This window comes from Brachyhypopomus gauderio, chromosome 18, assembly GCF_052324685.1.
Source record: "Brachyhypopomus gauderio isolate BG-103 chromosome 18, BGAUD_0.2, whole genome shotgun sequence".
Lineage (NCBI taxonomy): Eukaryota > Metazoa > Chordata > Actinopteri > Gymnotiformes > Hypopomidae > Brachyhypopomus > Brachyhypopomus gauderio.
Window position 1 is genome coordinate 8167886 of NC_135228.1, and position 18120 is coordinate 8186005.

Genomic DNA, 18120 nt, shown 5'->3' on the forward strand with positions numbered 1-18120 from the left:
AAAAACATATCTTATCCAAACAGTGTATAGTACATAAGCAGGAAAATGCAGTCAACTCATTCATCAAACACATCAAACTCATTATTTAAAAGAATCAGCACTCCATTGTGGGATATCTGGACAATATAAAACCCAACAATTAAAAATCAACATATGGGGGAAAAATGAAACGATTTTAGTAATGTATCAACAAATTACAAAGAGTAACAGAAAATAATTGAAAAATGAAAAGCCCAACACCACAGTTTAAGATTATTAAATATCTGGGCTTTCCAATAACTTGAGAAGAGAAATAACTCGAGTCCTTCAAAAATGGAATATGTGAGTGGAACGGCACTTTCTGTTCTCTATCCGAACCTTTTTCCATATTTATTGAATATCTATCCAAATCTTGTAATCGCTCAGCTCTGGGTTAACGATTTCTGGCTCTGTTTGCACCCAGTTCACCCATGAGAAAAAACCCACTCACTCTCCATTGTTCAGCAATCTCACTCTACGAAAAATACTCTGCAAATTTGATGTTCGTTTTAAATGAGTGCATACGCTTCTAGAGCATTTAACGATTGCTTTCACGTTTAACTAGCCATTGTTAGCCAGGCGTGATGTGGCCCGAGAGCACGAGTTCTACTCTTGGGATGAAGCAGTATCTGAGCAATCTTACCGCCAGAATAATCACTACCGTTTACGTTTTTTAAAAAGCTGGTCTTCCATCTCCATCATGACCCACATCCTGCGTCAACAACCTTTTCAATTTTGTTTTAAATGTATGCCTTTACCCCAATGGCTCCTGTAAATCAGGGACACATTTGACCAAATTACAGACGTCTTGGTCAACAGTAATCTAGGTCTTCTCCAACACACTGAAAACAAAAATGATACATTTACAAGATAACGATGCAACAATCTGTAATGCAGAGCAATCATGAGGCAGATGCATGTGCCGAGAAGAAGCAAAACTGCACATCTATTCTCAGAGTTGTTGAGACGGTCCAGGGCCATAAGGCATGAGCAAATAGAGACAGAACTATAACCAACATGAATTAGACAGACACACAGAATTCAAATACATGAGAGGGCTTTGACAAATAGGCTAAGAAATAACAGAACAAAAAAAAACTTTTTGTTCTGTATGCTAGAACAAAACAAGGTGCTGGAAGCAAACATAACAGGCTGAAGATAACAGTTGAGGCTACGTACAAAACAACGGCTCGGATTAACAATAGCTAGCGACTTACATGGCCAAAACACGGGGTACGTACACAGGTTAACGATGAGATAACTAGAAACAGGTGCAAACCATTAATGATGGGTGGATAATTAAATGACGGGGTGTTGATACTGGTACCAACAGAGAAGCTCACGGCACAAGAAACCAGGGAGTAAAACAAAACAAAGACATGAGACGAGGACTATTACACAGAACCAACCCAATTGCCCCCAACGACCATCAAAGGCACATAACATGGGCAGAAGATCCGTCTGCCACAGACAGACCTAGTGCAATTATGAAAGAATGCTCTGTGTGTCCAGCGATTGGGACAGAGGTGCACTTTTTGAGAGAGTAGCTCAAATATGAATGTAAAATCATTCTGCAGCATTCTGTCTGAGTGTAGAGATGGAGCCAGTGTAAACAAACGAAGAACAGTGTGGGACAATCAATGAGGCAGAACCTCGTTGTATGGTTTTGTTAGTCAATATCAATGACTGTAACACAATTATTTTATAAATGATATACTTTGCACCGCTCTAATTCTATTTCTTCTAGTCTTCCTGTTCCATTTTTATTCACGTTTTATATTCGCTTGCTATGACAATAATGTAACTTGCAACATTCATCCTAATAACGCACTGAAAGGAATGAAAAGCAGAGAGAGGAGAAGAGAGGACGGGAGAAGGGCAGAGAGAGAGAGAGAGAGAGAGAGAGAGAGAGAGAGAGAGAGAGTGGAGTGGGGGAGGCAGGTCTTCAAATAGCTGTTGTTTGCGTCAGAGTGCACTGAAGCAGTGGGAGAGCTGATGTCACGACTGTTCACCACGTCACTGAGAACTCCCCTCTACACACACACACACACACTAGACTGCAGCTGGACTCACACACACTCATGGGCACACACAGACACACACATCCACAGTCCCATTCTCTCTCAAGTAATTTTCACTGCTATTAACAAATTTCCCTTACCCTCCCAGCATGCATACACACGGACAAACAGATACACACTCACCATCACTGCTACGTGAGCTGATTGACCTGACGTCCACGGACTCTTTTCTCCGGTCCTTATGACGCAGGGAGTTGCATTCTGGGTATAGAGCACAATGGATAATGATTGCACACGCACCCAGACACACACACACACACACACACACACACACACACACACACACACACACACACACACACACACACACACACACACACACACACACACACACTCTCACACCATCAAATAAGCCTTCTTCAAAACCCTCTACAAACAGCAGTGCCAAAAATCATTATTTTCAGCATTACGTATATTAGTGCCTGAAAGTGGTCACGTGAGGGTCTCTGCACGTGCGAGGAAGATGATTCTTGTATCCGTTGTGCAGGAGTGTGAACGTGTGCACGTGTGTGAAATGGTGCGTGATTCAGTCAGCTGTCCCCCCCAGCAGGACTGTGTTCTGCTGTGTATTTCTGCCTTTATGCATGCATGTTGGGTGTGTAAACTTGGCTACATACACTCAAAAAACACACGTACCCACTGTCTGTTGCGACAGATGGAAACACAGGATGATGTATCACACGCCCTTTGCCAAACAGCAAACAAAAACCAGGATGTAAATCTGTACCTAAAACTGGGACATCAACCCACTCGGCTCATCGGCACTCATACAGAAGGTCTAGAAAGCTCATTCAAAATCTAATTGTAACCCAAAGCTGCTTCACTGGCCCAGGGAGCCCTGCATACATTCTGAGGTCCTCTGACTCACACACACACTCACACACACAGATGTCTCTGTCTCTCTCTGTGTCTTATTTTCTCTCTGTTAAGCAATGTCACTTGCACAAAAGCAAATTACAGAACTTTATATGCATGGTGAAGAAGAGACACAGGTAACGTGTCTTAGATTGAAGGCGGACTTAAATAAACATCAACTTTTAGAGTCTGACTCTATGAAACAGTAAAGGCCTGTATCAAATGATCAGCTCACGGTCATATGTAAATTAGGCCATACTAATTATAGCATGGAAAAATAATACCTTTCATTAGTTTAATGCCTCAGTCAATGGTAATTCCAGTAAACCGGCCACATCTAATGCTCAGTTTTCATCATAATAATATGAGTCATATCTTTCCTTGAATAAAAGGAAAAAACTATTTTTTAAGTGTGCTGGGGGAGGGGGTGGGGGATCACATTATTAGACTACCAGAGCACACACAAGCAGACACCATGCACAACGACTTCTCACAATCACCGGTTCACCTTCTCACAATCACCGGTTCACCTTCTCACAATCACCGGTTCACCTTCTCACAATCACCAATTCACTTTCTCAGATTTTACTTTTGGGTGAAAAACTGTAATGGTGAAAAGCAAAACGTGACAAAGGAGTTTTGTGAATAAATTATGTATGGGTGCAAGAGTCACATGATTCCATTCAGTCACATGACTGCATTCCATTAGTTTAAAAATCACATGATTCAATTCCATCAATATAACAGTCACATGACTGCATTCCATCAGTATAAAAATCACATGACCCCATTCCACCAGCATAACAATTATATGATTCCATTCAGTCACATGACTGCATTCCATTAGTTTAAAAATCACATGATTCAATTCCATCAATATAACAGTCACATGACTCCATTCCATCAGTATAACAATTACATGATTCCGTTCCAGCAACTTAAGTCACATGACTCAATTCCATCAATATAACAGTATTTTGCCAAGAGCAAATACAATGTTAAAATAAATCTCTCAACTAAGGGGCTGGGGTTCGTTTTATACATGCACAAAGCAACGACCCACATGCACTCTGAATATTTTAACAGTAATGGTGTTACATCATCCTGAGGTGTTTCACATAACCCTGACGAATGGAAACAAGACTACGTTCATGCTTTAATCTGCCGACTTTTCAGAAGTGTGCATAACATTCGGAAAACATTTGAATGGAAACCTGGTGTGTGTTCACAAATAAACATTTAAATGTTCAAATGGTTTTCCCCTCACACACAACTGATTTTCAGATGTTTTTCTGCGACAAAATTGACTCATGTTAGTATAAAGCGCAATAAGGGTTCAGGTTTCCAAACAAAGAGAAACGATGAGCAATGTTGCTAAAATTCCTTCTCCAAGTCAAGCAACATGAAAACAAGTGCCCTGGTGTGAACTATAAGCTATGATCTGCAAGTCATTATGGGAAATATCTCATAACCCTCCATTTGCACACCTCTAAAAACCCTCCGTATGGGGCTTACCTCTAAAAACCCTTTGGAGGTCCATATCTTTACCTACCCCTCTATACCAAGACAAATCCAGTCAGCTAGCCATGACATGGGCTGATTCAGTGACCAGTATGAAAATAGGCTTATGTTTGTGTAAGCATTTTATGTGCATTCTAAGAATGAGTTGGTATTGAAGGGTGCCTGTGAATGATCATACTCATTTAACCACATATGTTCAAAGGAATTCATGTAAACAGGAAAATATTGCACACAGGAAGACTCAGAAATGAAGGAGTCCTGGATTGACAACACTGGTCAAGAGAGGACATTTATTCATTTGTAATATGATAAGCTGATGTATGTGTATGTGTGTGTGTTTGTGAGTGTTTGTGCTTGTTTGTACCTGACTGTATATTTTCTCCACAGTATCTTTCATCTCTACTGATCTTATGGACCTGCAAACACAGACAACAGAGGAGTTGTAAGCAATAACCAACACACACACACACACACACACACACACACACACACACACACACACACACACACACACACACACACACACACACACACACACACACACAGACCTTAGACCACAGTTCAACTGAACAGGCAGTAGCAATGCACTGCTACCATCATGGCCCGAAGTGCCTAACACCATCGTCAGTTTTCTAATCGCCGCCCTTTGAACCTTTGCCAAGACAAACATGGCCAAACACTCCCAAAGTTATGTTACTTATGTGATCTAACCAATGCCACAGAGCATTTCAGACCAGAACTCCATCTCCCATTTACCCCTGGACAGAAGCGACATGCGCCTTGTGCAGGGTGAAGGGTCACAATTCAGATCACCAGGAGCTTTTGAGTCAGTATCTCCTGAACAGGTTTCTAAGGTAACCGCATGGGAATTGGGGACCTGTTAACTTAGTATACATGTATAAAGTAGTTTTATATCGCAATCACAACACGAGCGACTTTTTTCGAAAGGAAACTAGCAGAGAGGAGGAGACGTCAGGGTTCTCACAGCAGTGCTGACCTTTGAATTCAACACAAAGATCAAAGACACAAAGAGCACAAGGGCACGCGCACGCTCCCTGTCACAGCCTCCGCAGCCTTTCATCCAATAAGAACACAACATCAAAAAACCTTCCTGCATCCAATCACAATCCAGATGCATTCAGCATACCTAATCAGGATTCTGTAAGAGCAAACCTATCAAAGCCCACTCCCCCATCCTATTCACTAAAGACCGTAAAGAGCAGCACTGCCAAACCCAATAGCTGCTACGCAACCAACCCATCCCCCCCCCCCCCCCATTTCAACATGCTCAGTGAAACCACGTGAGATCAGATTAGACAACCTGCATCTCAGATAACCCACGAACACTGGCCCAACCGGACTGGAAAACAACTTCTTTGGATAGAACTGTTTTTTAAGTTTTTATGTCAGAGGCTTAGAGGGCAAATCAAAAGACTTGCAGCTATGATGAAATACTATTTCAATGACTGACAACATTCAGCTATGTTATTTCAGGGCACGTTACACAAACTCACACTGTATTATGTGACTCCTTATATGAAATATACAAAATATACATTAATATGATTAAATATAAATATATGACTGAAGGAAGGTCATTCATGCATACTGTCTCTTTACCTTTTTAAAATTTGAGTTTATTTTAGACCATGGCTCACAAACAGTCTGATTGATTTTTGCCTATATTAATATAATGTATACTGCGCAATACAGTGGATATTGCCGCATAACAATGACTAAACCTGCAAAATAACCCCCCCTCAAAATGGCAGGGCAGGACGAACTTGCAGTTTCAAGAGGCCAAGGATTGTCTTTTACCCCCTCGTCTCACACCTGCAGCCCTGGAGATCACTGCAGCCAACAGCATCTGTGAACCTTATTAAAACACTCAGTGGTTTCATATTCTGGCACAGCTACACTGGTATTAAGGTGCTAAGCTAGGAGCAGAGGTTGCAATTACTCTAATATTTTACAATAGGCTGCTGGGTTTTTTAATCACCACTGAGGTTTTCTAACCCTCACCAGGACAATGCTGCCGTCAGGCAGGAATGTAATTAAAGCAAATCGATTTTCAGTCTACATTTGTCCCAAAGACCAACCAGAAGGATCTTTAAAAAAATGTTGCAAAAAAAAAAAAACTCCTGTGAGGTGGTTGAAGCCTGGTCCTGGATCAGATCGCAGCAGGCTCAGAACCCATAAAGAGCAGCTTAGGAGAAACAACGAGGTGACTGAGAGCTGGTCCCGGATCAGCCCGCATGCGCCGCTAAGAGCATCTCGGTGCTGACAGAGCTCATGGAGCTGAGCATACAAGCTCGTGACATCAGCAGCAGGTCTCTTTGTGAAATGTGATTTGCGCGCAGGAAAAGAAACTCGGCTATATTATCAGCACCAGAAGCCCGACACACTCGGAAGAGAGCTTGCTGAGTTGAAATGAAAATGTCAACGTGTACGGCACACACATCTGATAATCCTTCATTATCGATTATAGTCCTGTGAGATGAGTCTCCGTGGTGACACTCGACATAATGAAAATGGCAGATGCAGGAGTTTTTCAGAGAGAGACTGCTCTGACATGCTTACATCTGTTGAAGTAAGCTCACCTGTCTGTTGCTGTCATGGTAAGGCTTCTTGATGGCCACAAAATGGCGGATCTTACTGTAAGTTGGGACAGGAGTCAGGCGATCAGATACAGGTATGTTACAGTCAGAGGCGGCAGTGGCTGAAAGTCATGTGACTCACCCTCCCTGGCCAATCACAGGGGTGATTTTGACATTTTGTTGGATGCTGTCTCCTGACTTCCTCCTAGCGTAATAAATCCCCTGCCATTCCTACACACATGGCCACAAGTACAATTTAACATCATTTAAACACGCATATTCTTCATCTTAACTAGCAAGGTGATGGACAGTGTGATGTGATTGGCTGATTGCAGTTGCATATTGTGCTGAGGTAGGCTAGAACTAAGAGGAGCGAGTTTGGTTGGTGGTAAGTGCTAACTGGCTTGAGATTGGTGGATGTGTGCTGTAACCTGCTTCCCATTGGTTGATGTATGCTGTAACTAGCTGGCCATTGGCAGATGTGTGCACATGTGCTAATTTGCTAGCCAATGTTGGGTGTTGCTCTTCGACTACCTGACCTTTCCCCTCTTGATGCAGGTGTTAATGGACTCCAGCAGGTCGGCACGGTTCTTCTCACTCTTTGGTAGCTCCGTGAGCTCTTTACCAATCAGCTCCCCTTTATGGTAGCCCATCATCCGCTCGAATGCAGGATTTACATACTAAAACACACACACACACACACACACACACACACACACACACACACACACACCCTCCAGTGTTACTGCCAGTCTGTCAGTCTGCTGCCAAGCGTAGACCAGTCCATTTGGAAGGGTTAGACCCCCATAACCCACCTGTATGATGTGATCCTCACTAGTGATCTCTACAGCTTCCTGGCAATGTTCCAATGCTGTGAAGATTGAGTTACAGGCTCTGTCACACACACACACACACACACACACACACACACACACACACACACACACACACACACACACACATTCATACACGCATCATATAGGGTCAGAAATGTTCAGCTTGTGAATGTGAAAAAGCTTAAAGATTAAAAGGTCAAAAGGTCAAAAGGTCACATATAGGGGACTACCTGAGTTTGAACTGGGAGCGAACCTCCCCATGCTCAATTTGGATTAGCTCATTATAGCAGGCCATCACACTGGTGTTCTCCATAAACCTCTGAGAAACGAGAAAGAAACGAGAGAAAGAAAGAGACAAAGGGAGATGGTTCAGAAGAGAGATAGAGGGAGAGCACAGAATGAGAGAACACAAGATAAAAACCATTGTGAGGGAAGTGACCTCCTGGGTCTGGGTCATGAAGTTGCGGCTAGGATACAAATAACAAAAGCTCCTTTTCTGATATAATTTGCAAGCAGTTTGCTGTTAGTTGAACATGAGCACCTGCATTGCCTCTGCAGATCAGACACTCTGTGAACATTTTCAGAATGTAGAAAAATGCCCTGCACACAGTCATCTCTCTCAAAAGATCAGACCCATCAAGATCAAATTGGATCCTGACTAAGTCTCTTCCTCTCTTGTTCTGCAGAACTGAGATCCAGGCTCAGAAGCTGCAGTGTTCTCACAGGTGGATGTACGTAGCTTCATCAGGCACACATGGTGAGGACAGAGGAGGAGGACGACTCTTGGTTTCACCGGTGAATATTTTCTGAAGTCTCATAGCATGTGATGACGTTTATGTTGCTGGAGTTTTCAACTGAAAACCAAACCATACTAACCACTTGTATTACTTTATATCTCGTCCATTTATCTGCCACCCCAGCCAATCACTGACTACCTCCCTCACCTGCCTGACCAATCACAGCCCTGTGGTCCTTGGCTCAAGAGAGGGAACACTCACCCTGGAAAAACCAGAACAGAGGAGGGGCAACACAGATGGCTCTTCCTGGTCTGGGGGGCTGAGAGAGAGAGAGAGAGAGAGAGAGAGAGAGAGAGAGAGAGAGAGAGAGAGAGAATAAAGAAAACAGGAGAGGAGGAGAGACACAGGGAGGCATGAGATGGTGTAGAGATGTAGAGAGAGGGTGGAGATAGTGCTGGAGTCCTGGAGTTGGAGTGGTGTGGGGCAAAAGGGGAGTTCTTACATGTGTGGCACCACCGCCAGGATAACAGTGTGTTCTGAGGGCTTGGTGGCTCGGATCAATCTGCAGAGAGCAAAAACGCGGGTCAAGAAAAACACCCATCCCAAAAGCAAAATGTAAACACCAGCGCCAATGCAAACAAGCCCAAACTAGACTAGAGAAGACAAAACAAAACAAACAGGATTAAGCTTTGTGTCAGGAGAGCGCCTGAAACACATGTGTATAACTCACACATACTAACCACTGTGTGTAAAATGTACAAGGATGTATAAAAATATAAAAACACAAATATTTATGAGCTTAGGCTCTGGAGTAGGTCACTGTATAGGCATACACACTCAAATGTGTTTATAACTGGTGTATGGTTTGTTTGACTAATGGATACACTGGTAGGTGTGTGGTGAAGTCTGATATACTTTAAGCTGAAAGACAGGAAAGGTCCGCCTGCATGACTTGAAGAAAACAAAGAGAAATTAACATGCAAACGTGAGTGTCTTTTTTTTTTTTTTTAGAAATTTAGAACGAACATAAAAGTTCTCTAAGGAGAACAGAAGCCAATGTAACATTCAGCTCCTGGCAACGGTCATGACAACAAACATGGCTTATAAAGAACAGAACAATTGGAGGACAGCTAATGGCCAGTTAGGGCTCAATATGACTGGCCAAATGGTGTGAATGTTTCATTTGATAGGTCAAATAAGAAAAATTGTTCTATTTATATAGGGCAAGCGCGTGAATTTTTCTTATTCACTGTGCCTTCTGAGATATGTTTATTGTGCATGATCATATCGCGATGATGTTGAAATTCAATGTATCGGTCAAGACTAGTAGGGACGATGTCATAACCACATCAGAGAGATGAACATTTGTTCACACACACTAGAATTTGCCTACGTTGACAGACACACAGACACAGACACACACACAGACACACACACACACACACACACAAATGTTTGGCAGCACTTTGTCAATCCAGTGACTGCCAAGCAACTGAAACACCACTGTGAATTGTAATGTATTCATTTGAGAGCAGAAGTGTGTGTGGATGTGTGCAGGCTATAAAAGCTGTTGACTTTTGCTTCAATTTGTGTGCAGTTTTGATGGATAACAGTTTCATCAACAGAATGCCTATGTCTTAAAATAAGGCCAGCATGTGTGTGTGTGTGTGTTTGTGCAATAGAATCAGGTAACATTTTAACTATAGGCTGCTAATCATGTCAATGCTTCAGCACCCTGTATCTGTGTGAGACCCCATTTACGTCTGGTCATGTCACGCTTGTCCTGTCTGCACTGGTATCTTGATAAGACTTTAACCATCTGCATTTACTGAAGAACCGCATCTACATTTATCCAGAATGACTGCAGCACTATAACTTAAAATCTGCTTGTATATCATCACAACCAAATTCCAGTATTGTTGCTCTTTTCCTGTTGTGATATGTGTAAAGAATTGTAGCTGCTTTTAAATACTCTGTTTTTTAATCGTCTTAAGAGTTGTAGGCACATGCCAACATTTCCCCTTTGGGTAGAGCTTGGAAGGATTCTTCAGATGAGGAAATGTTGTGGGAGGGGTATTGGTCAAATATGGACGAGCTATATGGATGAGGAATATATATTAACACTGAATAAAAACTGGCTAAATGTGTCTCAGAGCATCTCCTGGTGTAGTTTCAGTGACTGGATTGAAAAACCTTTAAAATACATTTTGGTGCTGTTTATGTCATGATCCATGAAATGCCTGGGTCTCTCCGAGTGTGTGTGTGTGTATGTCTCACCGGCAGACTGTTTCAGCCTCCGAGTGGCGCGAGTGTCTGGCATCGATGATGATGATCTCATGGTGTTTGTCCAAGAAGCACTCGACGGCGGATTCAGGCGTGCGGGCTATATTGCACCTGAACCCAGCGCGGTCACACGCCCACCAGAAGGCATCGCTCTGCCCGTCCTCCTTAGCAAACACCAGCAACACCTGCATTCCCGTGCACAATGGAGAAAAGCATATGCAAAAATGTACTTTACACGCTGTAAAGTTTGTAATGCTATAGAGGTATAGAAATGCTACAACACTAAATACAATGCATAAGCAGTAAGCAAGAATGTGGTGTGGAGCAAAGTCTTCATACAGGATGGACTTTTCCCCCTGAGATACAACAGAACCAGCTGTAGAATTAGCAAAAAATGAGTTTAAAAGTTTCCAGGAGCAGCTGGTATATTACAACTTTTCCTTCCAAACAGAGGTGCATTCAAATATATTTGGCAGTAAGAATTGTGTGGAGTGAGTTTGAACTGAATATTGGAACATGACAATACTACAGACAAGGTGCCCTTGTCACACACACACACACACACACACACACACACACACACACACACACACACACACACAGTCAACAAGAAGGTCTGATTAGCTCCCTGCTGGAAGACTGATGTGAACAGTACAAAAAATAACATCTTACATAAACATGCTTCCTTGTCTGCTCAAGAAAATTTTTTGGTATGTGACTGTTGTGTACAAGGCTCCAGACAATAAAAATACTCAAGGAGCCACTGACACCTAAAAGGAAAAAATCCGGTGACAATAACTTTTTCTAGGCGCCATAATAATATACAGTGCCATCTGAACGGGAGGGCGAGGGACGGGGGGGGGGGGGGGGGGGGGGTAGACTGGAACCAGTATGTCTGTTAGAGTGGCTTGGCTACACTGCTTTGTGAGTCACACAAGCATTTTTTGATATAAAAAAATAAATACAAACTCAAAAGAAAATGTTGGATATTTTTTCCAATTATAAAAAATCCTCACCGATTAAAAAAATTAAAATAATAATTATAATGCTGTTGTATCACCTCTTGCCACTGGCGATTATTACACACAAAATTTATGGTCGCAGTCTGGGGCCCTGTGTGTAACTAGGGCTCAGAATGAGAGCTCTGGTACTCTGCAGAACAGTTCCATTGCATACACAGAATGTCTGGTGTTCTCAGAGCAATTCCAGTATCTACACAGTATCTCTGGAGTTCTAGAACCCCAGAACAGTTCCGGAACCATGTACAGTATCTCTGTTATTCTAGAACCCCAGAACAGTTCCGGAACCATGTACAGTATCTCTGGTATTCTAGAACCCCAGAACAGTTCCTGAACCATGTACAGTATCTCTGTTATTCTAGAACCCCAGAACAGTTCCTGAACCATGTACAGTATCTCTGGTATTCTAGAACCCCAGAACAGATCCAGAACTATGTACAGTATATCTGATATTCTAGAACCCCAGAACAGTTCCGGAACCATGTACAGTATCTCTGATATTCTAGAAATCATGGTGATGGTCTAGAGAGTTTGATCTGAAGAAAGTGGTTATGGTAGGTAAGTTGTTTTTGCCATCCACAACACACTCTCCGTCCAGTACAACAAAGACCTGGAGAACCTAGCCAAACTAGAGAACCAGGTGAGGTGGATCCCCCAGGGGTAATGAGCATAGTGGTTAATACATCATCCACACCAGGGCAGCTGCAGATGTCTCAAACAGCAACAACCTTCTCTCAGGCAATCAACATCAGTTTAATATGAAGACAAGGAGACCCTTTAGAGGGTTTGCTGAATATCTTTTACAAAGCAACAGAACACACTGACATATATGTTGGCTACCAAAACCATCAGCTGTTACCATCAACCATTACCACCACCCATTACCATCAGCCATTACTACCACCCATTACTAACACCTGTTACCATCAGTTATTACCCACACCCTTTACCAACACCAACACCTGTTACCATCAGTTATTACCACCACCCTTTACCAACACCTGTTACCATCAGTTATTACCACCACCCATTACCAACACCTGTTACCATCAGTTATTACCAACACCTGTTACCATCAGTTATTACCACCACCCTTTACCAACACCTGTTACCATCAGTTATTACCAACACCCATTACCAACACCTGTTACCATCAGTTATTACCACCACCCATTACCAACACCTGTTATCACCAGTTATTACTACCACCTGTTACCATCAGTTATTACTACCACCCATTACCAACACGTGTTACCATCAGTTATTACCACCACCCATTACCAACACCTGTTACCATCAGTTATTACCACCACCCATTACCAACACCTGTTACCATCAGTTATTACCACCACCCATTACCAACACCTGTTACCATCAGTTATTACCACCACCCATTACCAACACCTGTTACCATCAGTTATTACTACCACCCATTACCAACACCTGTTACCATCAGTTATTACCAACACCCATTACCAACACCTGTTACCATCAGCCATTCCCACCACCCGTTACCAACACCTGTTACCAACACCTGTTACCATCAGCCATTCCCACCACCCGTTACCAACACCTGTTACCATCATTTATTACCAACACCTGTTACCATCAGTTATTACCACCACCCATTACCAACACCTGTTACCATCAGCTTTTAGCTGCACCCGTTACCAATTATCACTGGAGTGAAATGCGGGTTAGAGCATCTCATTTTTTTACACCATGTTTTGCCAGAAATATAAGGTGAAAATAAAGTGAAACAGTGGAAATAACATCAAGAATAACAAACAAATATATAAATAAAGCATAAAAACAAAACGAATCACACATTTAGAACCTCTATATATTTCCAGATTATGAAAAAGTACAAATGACACATTTGTTGTTAGAGAGAAAGATGGACAAACATGAAAATAAAACAATCTACCACTGCCTTTTCTGCCTCTCTTCCTCTCCACCCTCATCCATACTGTCCTCCACCCACTCTAGACACTCCACCCTCATCCATACTGTCCTCCACCCACTCTAGACACTCCACCCTCATCCATACTGTCCTCCACCCACTCTACACACTCCACCCTCATCCATACTGTCCTCCACCCACTCTACACTCTCCACTCTCTCCACCCTCATTCATGCTGTCCTCCACTCACTCTACACACTCACTCTCTCCACCCTCATCCATACTGTCCTCCTCCCACTCTACACTCTCCACTCTCTCCACCCTCATTCATGCTGTCCTCCACTCACTCTACACACTCACTCTCTCCACCCTCATCCATACTGTCCTCCACTCACTCTACACACGTCACTCTCTCCACCCTCATCCATACTGTCCTCCACCCACTCTACACACGTCACTCTCTCCACCCTCATCCATGCTGTCCTCCACCCACTCCACCCTCCTCCTTGAAGCGAGGGATGGCCCTCTAGATGTGTTTGTCCCAACAGTCTACTGGAGGATACTGTTTACTGTCCTACTATCAGCTCAATCATTGAGTGTATGTGTGTGTACATACATGTCTTTACCTTTGCTTCTGGGGACAAGACCGGACTTTGCTTTCAATTCAGCTGCCCCTCAAATACGTGTTCCCTTCAAATATTCAAATCAAGTTCTTGGGCACGTGTGTGTTCACAAAACAGAAATCAAATGCAGGGCCGAAAGGGAGAGTATTTATGAACATGGTTGTCAAGCACTGGTTGTCAAGCACCACTGAACAATACAAAAATTGCCAGCACAATTGTTTAAAATACATCTGTAATACAATTGTTTCTTTATTTAAGAAAAATGTTTTGTTTCCAGAAGAGTTAGTGCCTCAAGTATTACATGTGATATTTTCAGAGTACACTTTCAGAAAGAGGTGGAAACAAAACCAGCCATTTCAGAAAGTGGTAGGGACATGTCCCCCGAGTCCCAAGTGTAAAAAAAAGGGAAAAGATTGAGAGAAAGAGAGTTTGTGTGTGTGTGTGTGCGTGTGTGTGTATCAGTATGAACTGGCAGAATCTAGCAGCATTTATCCCTGTCTTTAATACAGTGTAGAGGAAACTAGCCAAAGAAGGATGGAGAAAAAAGGAGAGCAAATGCCTTGATGTAGATGGGCGTGTGTGAAAGTTCAACACGCTTTCATCTCTGTCCACACTGGGGAACCACAGCGCCCAGGTGTGAAATTCCACACCGGCCAGCAAACTTTTCACGCCGCCGTGTTGCACCGCCTACGGCCACCTGTGGGGGGCGCAGTCTCCATCATGCCAGGCGTGGTTCCAGAATGCTTGGTTGGGACAGGAACTGCTAGGAAGAAGGAAACCTGGGCCTCTTTGCTTAGGCTACTGCCCCCGCGACTACGACCCGGATAAGCGGTTGCAAATGGATGGATGGATGAAGAAAAAGTCCTCCCTTTAGCCCTCTATTTGAGTAAAAGTACAAAAGTATTGGTCTTCAAATTTACTTAGTATCGAAAGTAAAGTTAAGGCTCTAATATTTGTATTGCTCTGCATGTAAAGGCTATGTGACTACTTGGCCTGGGAACTAGAACCACAGCTATAACTACAGAACTACTTTTGGACCACAATTACAGACTTCTGCTAGCGGGCCTCCCAATGGAGGATGGGTTCCCTTTTGAGTCTTGGTCCTCCCAAGGTTTCTTCCTAATCCCCACCATCACAGGGAGTTTTTCCTTGCCATTGTCACCTCTGGCTTGCTCATTAGGGATCTGGACCCATACGAGTGTAAAGCTGCTTTGTGACAACATGTTTTGTGAAAAGCGCTATATAAATAAATTTGACTTTTACATGACATGTAAAAGCTGTCAACATAGAATTCAATTTCTAACGTAACGTGCTATGTTCAAATGTTTATTTCACATTATCAATGCATTTATGTAGCAGGAAGCTTCAAAAACTGAACTATGGTAAACGAAATAATATGCTAGCTAACTAACGTAGCTAGCTACATGCCGAGAGCGCTGCTAAGGCTTTCTTTTGTGTACTAGGAATAGCCTGCTACTAACCACGTATACAATGCTTATTTTAACATACAAAAAGAAATGGTTTCCCCCATGTTTCCGTAGATTGCATGGAGGATTCTTATAAGACAAAATCTTATGTGATTTTTGTAATTTTTGTTTTCGACTACTCCAAACTCAGGTTATATGGGTTTTGTGGCGAGTTGCAGATTCTTTCCAACTTTTATGTAGGGATATGTCTTCTTTTGCTTTCTTTACTCAAGCGTAAAATACTTGAGTAAAGAAACACAAAAAAATTAATGACATGTACCTCATAACACTTCCTCCAGAATGTTCTGAACATTTGTGACTATATTCAGAACTGTGGGTGTCCTAAGGAAGTCATAGATAATACCTTTGCTTGAGTTTTACATTTTAGAGATGCACTATCCTAAAAACAATCTACAGCCAGAAAGCAAGAATCGCATTGGTACCGAAAACCAGGAAGATTCTGAAGGGTTTCATTGGCCACAAAAACACATCAGGATGCTCCAAGATGATGCACAGAATGCATCCCTTTTTAAGGATCCTTCACTAATCTCCACACAAGACAAAAACATCTAAGACATGCTCATTGTGAGTGAGAACACTGCCTAAATAAACTATAAATAACTGGCCCAAAAGGAGAACTTCTTGTACTGGGACTCTGTACTAATCTCTGCAACTGTACGCAAACAAACAAAATTGTGGAAAAGCCTCTCAAAACAACTACAGTTATAGAAGGTGGAATAGAACTTTAATGTTAGTACAAACCTAGCTTATTAGACAGCTAAGAATAGCCTCCTTTCAAATGTTTCATGATCTGCATCCTCAAATGCAATTGTTAACTCTATACACTGAATTATCCTGTTAAACTCCGCCCATGCATTTCACTTCTCTTGGCGAAAAATGTATACGGTGAATGTTATTTATTCAGTCTTGCTGAAAATAGTTTAATTTGATTATGTGAAATGCATTATGTACAATAAAGTCTTCTGTGTTATCAACCCCTTGGGTTGTGTAATGCTTGGTGGTATAGTGCATAAAGCCCTTAAGGAAATGGTGAAATTGTGCCAATGAGTATGCATTAATTATGTTAGTGAAGCTTGCTCGCATGGAAGGCCAATGTGGGTTTACATATAGGGAAATGAGGAGGGTTTAAAGCAAGCTTGGTGTGGGATGTGGCTGGGATGTTAGATCTCATTGGTGAGCCTACTGGAGGTGATGTGTGTTTAATACAGGCTTGCCACAGGAAATCTGACCTAACACACACCCATACACACACATACACACAAACACTGAATAACTTCATTAGAGTTACTCACACCTTCACAAATGGAGCTTTCCCTGTATGGAAATTAGACGTGACCCTGGAGTGCAATATAAAATTAGGTGAGCAAGTTTTCCTTGGATCAGTTTCAGTGTGAACCCAAATTAGGATGTGAAACTCAGGCGATCGGAGCAACTTCGAACAAGGCATGGCCATCGATGCTTGACAACCAGAGCCAATGTTTCAAAAACTGCCAACATTGTGCAATGGTGTTGAGAGTATACTGAGACTGGACGTACTGAGAAAAACATTCAATGAAAGGCGATCCTGTGAACATAAGCAACTTGATCAGATGAAGATGTTAAGAAAACAGTCAAGCAAACTACAACACTGAAACTCCAACTAATGTGTCTGAACACACAACTCATTGGTCCATAGTAGTATCGTAGTTGTTTCCAGGTCTTCTGATCATCTTGAATGTTGTTCCTGGGATCTGCTGGAACCACTCTCCCATGGTGAAAATGGGATACACCCTTGAAGGTTGTGGAGAATGACTAAGCTAAGATCCTGTGGGACTAGTAGTTATGGAAAGTTCTAGAGAAAGTAATTTCTTAGCAAATCTACTGTTTTGCAGACTGAACATGTCCTTGAGTTGTTTCAGTCTGGATTTAGACCCCACCATAGAACCAAAAACATGCTGACTAAAGTAGTTAATGATCTCTTAATAACCTCTGATAAAGGATACATTCCCTTTCTTAGACCTTAGTGCTGCTTTTGACACCATTGATCACAACATTCTATTGGATAGGCTGGAGACACTCATTGGCATTAGAGGTCAAGTACTCTCCTGGTACAAATCCTACCTGACACATCAATACCAATTTATCCTTGTAAATAATACATTTTCAGAATGCACAAAAGTA

General features: G+C 42.3%; 1 protein-coding gene across 2 annotated transcripts in view; it reads right to left on the reverse strand.

Annotated features, from left to right (window-relative positions):
- pde8b (phosphodiesterase 8B) overlaps positions 1–18120 on the reverse strand; it is a 70233-nt gene that overhangs the window by 19564 nt on the left and 32549 nt on the right. For both annotated transcript variants that reach the window (XM_076979331.1, XM_076979330.1), the window contains exons 3-12: positions 10923–11113; positions 9148–9207; positions 8907–8964; positions 8139–8227; positions 7888–7966; positions 7612–7752; positions 7215–7303; positions 7076–7130; positions 4840–4891; positions 2223–2300 (exon numbers count right to left, since the gene is read on the reverse strand). In XM_076979331.1, coding sequence (XP_076835446.1) covers positions 2223–2300; positions 4840–4891; positions 7076–7130; positions 7215–7303; positions 7612–7752; positions 7888–7966; positions 8139–8227; positions 8907–8964; positions 9148–9207; positions 10923–11113 — 892 coding nt within the window. The remainder of the gene's footprint in view (positions 1–2222; positions 2301–4839; positions 4892–7075; positions 7131–7214; positions 7304–7611; positions 7753–7887; positions 7967–8138; positions 8228–8906; positions 8965–9147; positions 9208–10922; positions 11114–18120) is intronic.